The 12,961-nt window shown below is 42.5% G+C and overlaps 1 protein-coding gene across 11 annotated transcripts in view; it reads right to left on the reverse strand.

Annotated features, from left to right (window-relative positions):
• Positions 1 to 12,961, reverse strand: part of EHBP1 (EH domain binding protein 1) — a 208,708-nt gene that overhangs the window by 111,001 nt on the left and 84,746 nt on the right. For all 11 annotated transcript variants that reach the window (XM_084512769.1, XM_084512768.1, XM_084512767.1 and 8 more), the window contains one exon: positions 4,375 to 4,627. In XM_084512769.1, the coding sequence (XP_084368895.1) occupies positions 4,375 to 4,627 (253 nt within the window). The remainder of the gene's footprint in view (positions 1 to 4,374; positions 4,628 to 12,961) is intronic.

Raw genomic sequence — 12,961 nt, forward strand, 5'->3', positions numbered from 1 at the left:
AAGAGATAAAGGCTGAAGAACAATGAACTCTGCAGGAGAGCACAAGGTTTGCCTTAGCTCTGTAAGTCGGCCTTCTCAGCAGCCAGGAGATGCAGCACGCTCAGTGGTGCTGAAATTATCCTGTGCAGCCCAACTTGGAATGAGAAAGGTGCATTTGTAAGGTGTTAAATCTGGTGCAAGCAAAAACGAGAGTTGGAAAAAAGCATATTTTAAATGTCTATGCTTTAGGATTCTTTGTGCTGCATGTGTAATCCTGAAGGATTGCACCCTACTGCATCTGTCAGAAGAAAGGGCTGTCAAGAGACAAGTCACTGGTTTTGTTTCCTAGAAAGTATCTTGCTTTAGAGCTGGGCTAAACCCTCACATCTTGGTCATAGCATGATCTGAACACACACACACACACTTTATTTTCCACCTTTCTCTTTATACCTTTTAATTGGTCTTACAAATATTTTTTCAAAACCGTTTCTCAGGTTTGACACAGACAACATCCCGTGGTTCTTGCCAGAAGACAGCAGAAATTTTGAAGTCACTGCTGTCCAATAGATGGAGGGGAGTTTGCCCCAACCACATGGCTCTGTGAGAATCTAGGCAAGGGAAAAATCTGGCTCAAAAAAGCCTTAGCTTAAAAACACGAACGCACTCCTCTCTGAAGTTAGCTCACGTGTTTTTTTTTGCATTAGCGACGCTACTGAATTGATCCCCACAGCAGGATTTGCCCTAAAGAGATGCTAGACTGTCCACTACAAAATTAAAAATAGAACCTACCAAACTATCTGGCACTAAGCAGTCACCAGCAGCGGGGTGGTTTGTGGCTTCTTGTGCAAGAGCCATCTTCAACAGGTGGCACCTCAATAGTCCTTCCGCCCAGACAGCATTGTCCTGAGCCATGCAACGATTAACGAGGTAAGAAGCCACGGAGCCAAATAATATCTGAAAGTGAGTTTTATTCTGACCAATTTAAAGATGTTTCTGACCGGCATTACTGGTTAAATTAAAAAAACAAAAAAAAAAACAAAAAAAAAAAACACACAACGTTTTATTGAGGAGGAAAAACAAAGCTGTTAGTGTGCTAGGGTTAAGAGGTCAGGCTGCTTATGGATCAGAAGTACTCAGGTTGAAAGGGTTGTACTTGTAATTAGTTGTGATCTGTGCTGTTTTCCAATAATTAAACTCAACTTGGCAAGGCAAGCTGTTCTTTATTACCAGTTAGCCACCTACCATTTTGATTTTAATGTATACGACTCAAAAAGGCAAAAGCAGAATTTTACACTAACATTCGAACGCCTGAACTAATATAGGGATAAGGAAAACGTGTTCATTATCTCTAGTTAGGCAGGAGAATTTAGCCAGAGGAAGCATGTTTTGCGAGCAGTTTTACAGGAGAATGCATTTGTGGTGGACCGTCTTCATCCACCTGCACCACGCAACGCCTCATTACGCCGGTGCTTGTGACTAGGCTTTGCTTACGCGTGTTGTGAAACGCTCCATTATCTTCACAACCATTAGCGAAATAGGTTTGCATTAAGCCAATTACCCAAGGTAAATCCTCCACAGAGGCGCAGCGAGGGTAGGTAGCTCGTCCAAGATTACAACGGGAGTTTGTTACAAAACTGGAAGCAGAGTTCAGGTCTCAGGGCACTTTGTGCAAGGTCTGAGTCCAGAATCCCAATTAGAGATTTGCCAAAGCAGAGTGGGACAAGGGTCCTGATTTTCAGTGTTTTCCCAGGACACAGCATCACATTTCCCACACAATAGAAGAGGAGAATGCCAAGTGGTGCACTAAGCCAACCCCACCGAAACTTTCCTGAGTGACACTACGTGTCCTTCAGAAGACTTACGTCTTCCATCTATCAGGTTCAAAGTCATTCCCAGGGAAAGCACTGGACCAGGGGTAGTCAAACATGATTAAAAACCAACCCAAACCAACACAACTCAGAAAATAAGATGTTAGGAGAGAGGCTGAAGATAATATGCAAAGTTTTCTAATGCCGTGATATGACCCCGTAGTTCAGCCTTGTCTTGTTACACTGCTGAGGTCAAGTCAACACATCTCAAAATAGAGACACAGCAGAAGAAAACAGAGGGTCCCGAGACATGCGATGAAAATGATTAGAGACATGAAGAGACTTCTGTATGAAGAGAGATGGAAAAAGTTAGCACTGCTTAACTCAGACAAGTGGTGAACATGTAAGAGAACCCAGCAACAGTTTATGGCAGATAAACCCGGTAGTACTAGCTGTTGTTTTCAGAGGCCAACAGATGGGATTGGAAAATGAACTTACTTCCAATCAATAAAAGGAAATACGCTCCATGTAATACCTTATTTTCTTGTGGAAATTGACACTGAAGACTAGACTTTAGAAGGATTTGGAAGAAGATTAGCCACTTGGATAATAAAAACATCTTTATTACAGAATCACAGAATCACAGAATTGAAGGGGTTGGAAGGGACCTCAAGAGATCATCGGGTCCAACCCCCCTGCCAAAGCAGGATCCCTATAGCAGGCTGCCCAGGTAGGCATCCAGATGGGCCTTGAATATCTGCAGAGAAGGAGACTCCACAACCTCCCTGGGCAGCCTGTGCCAGTGCTCCGTCACCATCACCGTGAAGAAATTATTCCACATATTGGTGCGGAACTTCCTGTGCTCCGTTTTGTGGCCACTGCTTTCAATGCTATAAAGTCATCTTCACAGCTCCCTGACATTAGATAAGAAACAATATACACCTGGATGTAAACCCTTATGACACAGGACACACAAACTGACACTGCTTATGAAAATCTTTCCTTCAGTGCTTATCATACCATGCATATCCTTAGCAGGAACTTTTTACCAAAAAAAAAAAAATAAAAATTGATGACATAAGGTGAAGCAAAATAATGTTATTACGGGTGAGTTAGCATCACAAGTTTTATGTTCCTAGACTAGAGTTCTATTACTACATGTTTTTCCTCCAGAGTGTTTCAATATAAAGATCTAAGGGCTCCTCTTGCCATGCTTTACCCATTACGTTTAAAAAAAAAAAGTCTGTGTCTTTTTCAATGACTCCTGTAGCCTGGGAGGAAAGTGGCAAGAGGTAGCTACTGGGGCATCTGGACATAAAAACCTGTTGTCAAAGATGTAGGAGTACATATATATATATATGTGTGTGTGTGTGTGTGTGTGTATATATACACACACACACACCCAATAATACATACATATATATAAATATATGTATGTATTATTTTTCCCTGTGGATTCTGGTGATCAGCAAACCATCAGGAATGGCTACTGTGAATGTCAACAGTGTGATCACACTGGGTCTGAAGATACAGCAGCCACTGCTGTTTGTTCAGGCAGTGCCCCGATGAACAGGCCTGACCAAGAAATCATTCCCCAATGCCTTCTTTTTCTTCTCTTTTCCACAAAACAACACCATCAACATAGACAAAGAGCTTTAAAAGGAAAAGACACTGCAGGGTCTTTGTACATTTCTGTCAGAGTGCACAGGAATTCTTCACTTTCCTAGAACGTGGCTATAAACAGAGAAACATGAAGATGATAGCAGGACACCTGTTTTAATATTTAATATTAAAGTAATGCAAATGTCATGCCGTGATAAATCTTATTAAGTACCGTAAAACTAAACGTTAATTACAGTTGTTGTCTGTAAAATTGCTCATGTGTAATCACCATAAACTGTCTCATGAGTGGTGTGGTTGGTGACTAATAACCACAAACAAGGAGTAAGCACACACCTTCAAACTTCCCAAGCTGCACAGCTATTGCAAAAAGCTCACTCCTTGTTAGGTTTCTATACTATAACACAAGGCAATCAGTGGGAGTTTATAAAAGTTTTGTGTGGTTACGATAAAAGAAACAACCTAACGAAGCACATATGCTGTTAGCTTTCTGATACAGAGATTTAGTTTTATGAGAATTTCAAAACTTGCTGTGCAGACAGCACGGAGCCCTTCCTTTACACATGTTGCACACCCATATAAAACAAACTCTCCATCATCATTAACAAAAATCATTATTTTAAGTAGCAAAAATAATGGCAAAAGAGACAGGAAGGCCCAAGCTCCTTAATTTTTGGCTCATATACAATTGGCAGGGAATGAACTGCCAAAAAGGTACACAGACTGTTCCCTATCAAGTAACTTGCTATCAATGAGGCTAAGAAGCATTTCCCAACTGATTATGTTCAGTTGTACAGCCGAACACTATGACTTGGGGGTATGATATTTCCTACTGCTGAGCTGCAGATCAGTCTGTCCCGGGGAGATGATTAAGGATCACCATGACTGAACCCAATACACCTCAAGATTAAGCCAGGGATCCCACTAATGCTCCCAAGGCCGCTGAAAGATGAAGAATCATACTTACTCATCTAGCTCTTCCTCTTCAGCTTTGGAGGTATCTGCATAGAGGTATTTGCTCATATCCACGGGTCTGACGTTTTTCCTTTTTGCAGGTTGAGGAGAAGAATCTCTGGCAGTTACAAATGCTTCAGGCTCAGCATCTGGCTCATCAAATGGGTTCAAGTACTCTGGGGCATCTTCATCCTTGAAGGGATTGTAATTGTCAGCATAGAAACTTTCTTCTGGCTTTGAAGATGAAGCGATTTCAGTATCCGGTTCTACCAAACAACAACAAGAAAATCATTAAGCAGATTGAACACAGAAAAAAAAAATTGATGCCATTTTTATCAGATCTGTACATTTCGAGAGCTTATGAAAAGGTTTGCTTCCTAATTTTATCTACATAAAGTCCTAGCCTTTGATGAATTTTCATGCTTTATTTATTTGCAATGCAACCTTGTTTATTCCGAAACAGGGTCTTCCAAAGGGTCATTGCATCTGGAGTATATTGAATAGGCTTCATTTTCTCACTTACTAAAGTGCTTCCAATGTAATTTGTTATTAGTTTTCTTATTTGTCATATAAATGGTATCATGGCAGATTTTAAAACATTTTCCCAAGCTATTAGCCAATTCGTATCCTAACAAAATGTTCTTAATTATTTAGTTGAGCTTTTAATAAAGAAAATAGATACCCTATATTTTTATAATAGAATTACTTTTATTGTGTATTAAAAATGGTGATAACTAGTAGGTGCTCTTTTCATTCCTTAAAATGACTGAACTAAAATCAGTTATTAGGTATGACCAGTAATTACATTTCAAAACATACATATTTTCACTGCTAACGGCTCCTGGTAACAATACAGAGTCTCACAGTAAAAATGAATTTAAATTGACCCTAAAGAGATGGATAATCAAATTACTCATCTATTATTTGGGCTGTACAGCAAAAACTTATTAGCAACCTGGAGCTCTGTGCAGGCCTTTGAGTAACAGACACCACAGAAAGAACATCACACAAAAGTGAAGGGCTGCTGGATATTGAATGATACAAATCCCCATACAGCAATACAACATTTCTCACAATGACACGTAGTACCATTAATCTTACTCCTCCTGCAGCATCAAACGATCAGTTCAATATTGGATTTGATGTGCTTTCAAAATCTATGCAAATAGGAAATTCAATGTAGGGTTATTAAAAGCTAATTTCCAGTAACCACTCCCACACTCTTTTTGATGGAAAGTGTTTCTTTTTCATGTTTAGTGAAGAAAAAAAATACCACTTAGCTTTAAAAGAAAAAATGTTAAGTGTTATTTGTAGCAAGGCTCTGAAAGTAATAAGAAAAGATGGAGTTCCAAGTGTATTTGTCACTAAACAAACTTTTGGGAAGACAAAATTGCCAGCTGATCAACTACCAGAGCCACAGGCAGTGCCAGGAACAGCACTGCAGCTGCTAGGCCACGGATGGAGGATGTGCTCAGGTCACCAATCCTGCAGCAGGAAAGGCTTCAGTCCTTCTTGGAGCACCTGAGATCTGCTGGAAAGATTTTGGATTGAGAATAACCTCAGATTTTCCATGCCTTTCTTCTCTTTGGTTCTTCACATTTGAACGGCAAAGATTGTATTAACATATTATCTTTCATGCTCATTCTAAGGGTCTGTCTCTGAAGCGATGGATCTTTTTTCTCCATGGCCAGAAATTTAGAAATCAAATGGGTTTGGCTGGAATAAAGGAATAAAATAATGAAAATCTTACTTAAATGCTACGTGGACACTCGGGAGACAAATCGCTCATCTGGGACTGAGGCTGAGCTCCGCTGGGTGAAACCAAATAAAATTGCTCTTTGCCAGACAGCACTGCAGGTTCTGACTGGCAGACACACTTATGACTATGCACAGTGCTTGTGCCTGTGGGATTTCCCATTGGTGATTACAGAGAAAATTACATTAAAAAATTCCTTTAACTCCAGGTGAGGTTTACAGTTTCTTATTCCCTCATCAACCTGGTCTAACTTAGCATTAAAGAAGCAACGCATACAGTACACTCACACCTGGATTCTGTACATGCTCTGAGTTCTTATATTTAACTTCAGTTTCACAATGCAGCTGACACCGTCTCACACCAAAAACTGAAGTGAAAAAGAGACCCAAGTGTAAACCAGACATTGCACTGAAATAGGAGGAGAAGAAAGTGAAGTGAGATCACTGAAATTCATTACTATGCCTAACAGTCCAATGACCTTTGCATTGTGAAAAAAATGTTATAAAAAAGAACTAATCAATCCAAATCCTTGTGGCTAGAGGGAAATAAATAAATAAGTCAGGGTTGCAGTAACAGCTTTAGCTAAACCTAAAAAAAGAGGTCCTGTTTCGATTGGAACTGGTTAAGCCTCATCTGAACGTCTCAACTGTTACACAAACATCTCAGCTCTGTCCTGTGGGGGGGGGGGGGCATGTAGACAAACTACTGCAGGACAGAGCAGAGAACATATTTGCAGTATTCCAACCAATCAATTCATAAACAGGGTGTAAACTATTAGGCATTTGCCGTGGGAGAAAGGGTAGTTACTGCACAGCAGGGGACACGTGTTAAGCTCATACCCTCGCTGGTGCTGTGGTGGTTTGGTCATAAGTTTCCATCCTTCTGAGACAGATGTTTTGGAGAAATAAGGTAATACTGAAGGTCAGCAGTTTAACTTAAGGGAAAAGACATCAGTCAAGGTGAAAACTTTTAAAAACACGGATACAATCACACCAAGCACGAATCTTTGACAGCAATATAGATGAAATACAGAGCACAGGCCAACATTTCTAATGCAATTTTTCATTTAGTTTAAGCTAAACAGGGAAAAGAGATCTTATATCGGCTTACTTTAGCATCCAGTGCAGGTGGTGATGACAAGCAGACCTTTTGCTCTGCTTGCCCTGAGATGTCCTCAGGGTGGGTTCCTACAGCTGAGCTAATTATCTAGACCCCTTTGCTGTCAAAGCAAAGGAACAGCTGCTGGTAGGACCAAGTCATTTGTCCTTCCTGATAACTCACGTGGCATTCAAAGAAACATTCCTACAATTAAACAATTGTGTTGGATGCGTGCATTTCAGTTTAAAATGGGGGGACCTTTCAATAGAAGGAATGTCAGTAACATTGCCTGAAGTTGAAAACACTCAGGGAAACCATCTCTTACAACTGCATGGTAGGCCTTGATTTTCAATTTGCTTTCGTTTCTCCTGGAAACAATGAGTTAAATATTGAAATCTCATACATTTTAAGGGGCAATGCAAATGGTTTTTGCAATTCCTTCTATTTCAACACTATGGATCAAGTGCTGTAACGTTAACTAGGGCAAATTTCTTTCTCTTGCTCGTTGGCTCAGCAGTAACTACAGGTTTGGCCTTACACGCAGAGCACTGCAGGTCAGCACTGAGGGACCTTTGGCTTAAAAGATTTCACAAAATTCTGCACATAGGCTAAAAGTAAAGGAGCTAAGGAGCTTCTAAACGTTTCACTTTTAGGACTTCTACAGGTAGGATTTTGCAGGGGCTCACTAGAACCCCATGAGCTTGTCCCTCCCCTCCTTGTCTCTCCCCCTGTCCTCCAGGACACAATTTGTTTTTTTCTCTGCTTCCTCAGCTGTCCCTGCAGAAGGAAGGGTCCCCATCCTCTACTGGGGAGCAGAGCCCAGCCTCCAGAAAAAGAGAACAGCTTTTGGGATCAACACCGTTCTGCTCTGCCACCAGCCACGGTGATGCTCCTCTCGGAGCCAAGCTCCTGCTGCAAGGCACAGCACGGTGACGAGCAGACGGAGCAAAGAGTGAGCACCAAAAATCCGGGGAAAGCATTCCCTCTCCTGAACCCAGCCAGGATATCTCTCATGGGGTCTCTGAAACCCTTCGTATCTACCTTTTGTGTCAAGTGTTGGTCATCACTTTGTGAGCTCCTCTAAAGCTAATTGAGTTGTTGCCAGAACAGCAACCCACCACCACTGCTCTTAACTCTGCAGCCGCTGTTACCTTTCTCTGTAACAAAGACACCTGTATTTTCTGCAGGAGCTAACGACGTTGGTTATTGCCTTTTGGGAGGGCTGAATATTCATCAGCTTCAAAACAGCTTATTTCCTTCTTCAGACTGATTTTACACCAATGGCACCACCTATTTTCCTGCCTCCCTCCATCATTAATCACAGCTGAAAGCACAGGACTCAGGTCACTCCTTAAACTGATTTTTTAATTGCCGTTCTCTACACTGTTTTAAAAAAAATACATTCGCAGCTTGGCACTCCAAGGGTCAAACACACAATAGTTTTGCATGGTTAGGTAATAAAGCCACAGGGGTAGGAGTGACAAGAGAACAGGTAGAGTATTACTACAGCAGAAGCACCATGTGCTCTTGTGCCAGATTCTGGAGACATTATTTGCCCTAACTGCACTGAGAAAGACAGCTCGTGATAGTAATCACTGACTGGCACTACCTATCTGCACAATCAGCCTTCTAGTTCCCAGAGGATCTCCAAAAATCACCCTGCCCTTCAACCCACTTGCCTTTTGTAACGCAAACATATTGTGACATATCCCTTAAAACCAAACAACCCCCCCACCAAAACATTACACACACAACTTTCCCCTTGGCAAGGGATGAAAGAACAAGCCACATGTGAAAGATATTTAGTTATGCCATTTACTGCGCTACTGGCAGCCACACAGACACGATGGTGATGTGAGCGGCGTAATGAACAGCACGGAATAAAAATGGTTCTTCCCAGTACTTCTAGAAAGCATAATGACTGGCATCCATGTAAACCACAGGTGATTTTCTCTTACTTTTATTAATGCCCGCACCAGCACCACTTTACATTTCATTAAGAAATATAAAGAGGAGAGCAATCTTTTCTCCTGTATGTTGGTTCTTGTACTGCTCTCCCTAGGAGTATCCCGTAAGGCTGCTGGGTTTTATGACTGCGAAGAAGCACCATTTGCATTTGCAATGTAAGACATGCTGCAGAGAGCTCAGAAGTCTACACAGAAGATAAAGAAGTACATTGGTAAAGGAAAGGCTGTTTTAAATGAAAAAGGGAGGTAGTGGCAGAAAATAGTTACTCTCACTTCTCAGGTGTGTTGCGGGAAACTTATCCTGCTCACATGTAACTTCAAACGCAGCATTCCCCACCTAATTAAAACAATTGCCTGGAACACTGACAGTGTTTCGTGGTTTCCTATTTGCATTTGTTGGCTATGTTGCCTTCCACATGTAAAATATTTTGCGCAAAAACTATCTGATTGTAGAGTTCTGTTGTAATGAAACTAAAACACAACCCAAAAGGCAGTCCTCGTATGATCGTCAATGTATTGCCTAGCATCAAAGCTGCAGAGACGTATTGCAGGAGCAGACTGGTTTTGATTTTCCAGATTTCTAATGTCCAGTTGACCTACTAGATATAGAGAGTAAGGCTCTGGTTGGCATGCCAGCCAGAAGATGGACTGAAAGATTTTTGAAGATATTTCAGTCAAATTGTTCATATGCATACTCACCCCCCTGTACATGATCCTTTACACTAAGGACTTTTAAGCCTGGCAGGGACGGCTTGCTGACGACCCTCTGCCCTGCAGAGCACCCTCGGTGTGCACACGGATGCTGGGAGCACTCCACCCTCAATTCCCAGAGTTAGATGATTATGGGATTAGAAAGGTAGAGGGAAAGTTGCTGGTTTGTGGAAAGGAACGAGAAATATCTGTCTAGGAAACAAGCATCTACTGGCAAGTAATCCTCCTTGCTCTTTGAGTGACTGTCAGTGCATACATATTCATACCCTGGGTGACTGCAAGCACTCTCAGCAAGCACACAGGTTACAGGCTCGATGGGAATATCCCTGGGCTGCTCTGCCAAATGGCACATCGTGCCTTCTAGTCTCCGAAGGCAAAGTACTTGGGAAAGGAGGCTCCAGGTGGCTGCTCTGCACGTCTTGGCAAAATTAAGTTACAAATTCTATGGAGAGCCTCTGAACTTTCGCAGAAAATCTAAATTCAAGATTTTGCTTTGTCCAGATGCAAAAATAAAGCAGAGTAACACATAGTGGATCGAAAAATACCTCATCCCTGTATGCATAAAAGGTTAATCTCGTGATTTAAGCAGATCACAAGGCAAGTGAAACAGGTAACGTGACTCTAAGCCTGTAGGAGAAAATCTGCCTTGTACTCTTGAACCTCTGTCATGCTCCCAGGCGGACACCAAAAAGGTCACATTCACTCTAGGAAGGAAAAAAAACAAACAAACAAGTGGGCATAGTCTCTAAGAGCTTCATAAGAAGCAGCAACAAAACTTCCACTGAGGTCTCAGTGTAGAAGAAATGTCCTAAACTAAGACAAACTATACCTGTGGCCAAGTGGGAAACAAATGAGGCAACCCCTGTGGTAGGGTGGCAGGGTAGGAACAACTGCAGTACTCTGACTTTGAATTGTAGTTGAAAACAAAGGGAAATCTCCCCAAATCAGTCATGTCGAGGTGCACACCATGTGTAGATACTGATCCAATTAGCCATAGACAGGCCTAAGAGATTCCCTCTGTTTCTGAAGAACAGAACTGCTGTAACTGATTTGTCTCAGCACTTTAGTCCCCCTCAACTTTCTGTTGAAGGAAGAGGCCCAGAGGAGAGGCGCACCTCAAGAAGGATGAACACCATCAATACCCATTACAGGGACAAGGAAGGTCTGGAGTGGAAGAGCCAGAACTTCTCAGAGGTGTCTGAGGTGGCTAAAAGTCCCCAGGGAGCCACTAATCATAAAGCCAAATCTTTAAAAACGCCACACCAGGTGTCCCACTTTTGATCTGACAGCCTGAGACGCCTCCGATTTCCACACAGCTCAGTGCTCCAGGAAGACACATTGCTCTCACATGAACCTGGCTGTGTCTCCATCCCTCCCAAGTAAAAAACACCTATGACACAGTAGGAAGAATCCAGTGACACCCTGTTTATCAAAATCGCTGTCACATTACTGTACGTTGACTGCTGCGTGAGGGCGACAACGTGTGGGAGGAGTATTTGGCACACACACACCCAACAGCTCAGCGCTGCTGCCCACAGCCATGTAGATGGGTCTTCTCTGGGGACCCAACAGCCAGGCCAAGTACACAGAGCAGATCCAGAGGAATGGAGAAGCATCCATGCCTGTGCTTTAAGATAGCAGTGAAGATTTACATGCTGCCATCAAAGGGACCACAACTGACTGAAAAACCGTGACCTACATAGATGGGGAGTCTTTGGGAAACGTGATGTGAGGCATCAAGTCACTCCAACACTAAGAAACAACCAGTTCCCAGCTCTGTGCCCCTGAGATGAGAAGGAATTTATTCTTAGTTCCTGTATTTCATCGTTAGTAGGGCTGCCACTGACAGTAGGTTGTCTCTGGAGAGGGAAGAAAAGTCGGGTTTGGCAGACAGCAGGTAAGGTAGGATGGGACTTGGACAGCTCTCTCCAGGGAGAAGAGAGCTCTTCTTTCTACAGCAGAGAAGAAAGGAATACAGGCTGAGTCTCTGAGAGAAAGTTGTGCATGGGCAACTAAATGAATAAGTGTTTTGGTTATTCTGTCTCCTCCTCTGATCCTAAGGGAATTCACAGCTGAGGTGCAGATGGGAAATGAAACCGAAGATCTGGACATCACAACATAATCTGTATATATCAGTACCTACAGAGCTCAAACGACTCACTTCTGCAGCTCTTGACACCTGACAACTCTGTAATGGGGAGAAGGAGCCTGGGATAGTGGCTTTATGGCTTCAGTGGCCAAATACAGAGGATAGTGCAATACCCCCATTTGAGAAATACAGACTGTAGGACTACACCACAGTCCAAGTATTACATGATTTAAATCACCACCCACGTTAGCCTCTGTGGATTCTGAAGGCAGAAAAGCCATGTGGCAAGTAAACATTCAGCTTGTCCAGAGAAAGAGCACCCACAGGCAGAAACTACAGCTCAGAAGCACATCCTCATTGGACATGGCATGAGAAATGCCATCCCTGTACCCTGGGCTCTTGGCTGCCTGGTATGGTTCTTTTCTACTGCCATTACAGAACGGCTCCCAAGGTTTGGCCAAAGATACTTCTTGGGATCTCCTATGGGAACACAACTCTTGGAGTGCCAAACAGGAAAATATGAGCAGAGGTCTTTTGGTGGTTTGCTTTTTTTGGATGGCAGCAGATGGAAATCTGCACATCTGGACATGGAAGAGAGGACAGCAGAGATGCCCATTCTGGTGCTGCTTTTTGGCCTCGTGGCTGAAGTCTCAGATTAAATACTTAAAGGGGTTATATTTCTCACCCAAACAAAACAAGAATGGGCATGTTGGTCTGGAGAGGGGATTAACACCTACCACGTGGTGCAAGGTGCAGTGCCAGAAGGCTTAACTAAGGAAGCCATAAAAGTGAAAAGGGAAGAATGAAAGAGATACAATTAAATTGTAATAATGAAGATTAGAGCTAACCTAAACCAAGAATAGCTGTGATGCAGTGAAGATTGCAGGGAAGATTCTGTTCCACGTGGAACAGAGGCACTTGACAGTGTGCTGTGCTCATGTAACTGCGTGTGCAGTCTGTGAGGTGAGCAGTAGTAAGA

The sequence above is a fragment of the Aythya ferina genome (assembly GCF_964211825.1).
Source record: "Aythya ferina genome assembly, chromosome: 3".
Lineage (NCBI taxonomy): Eukaryota > Metazoa > Chordata > Aves > Anseriformes > Anatidae > Aythya > Aythya ferina.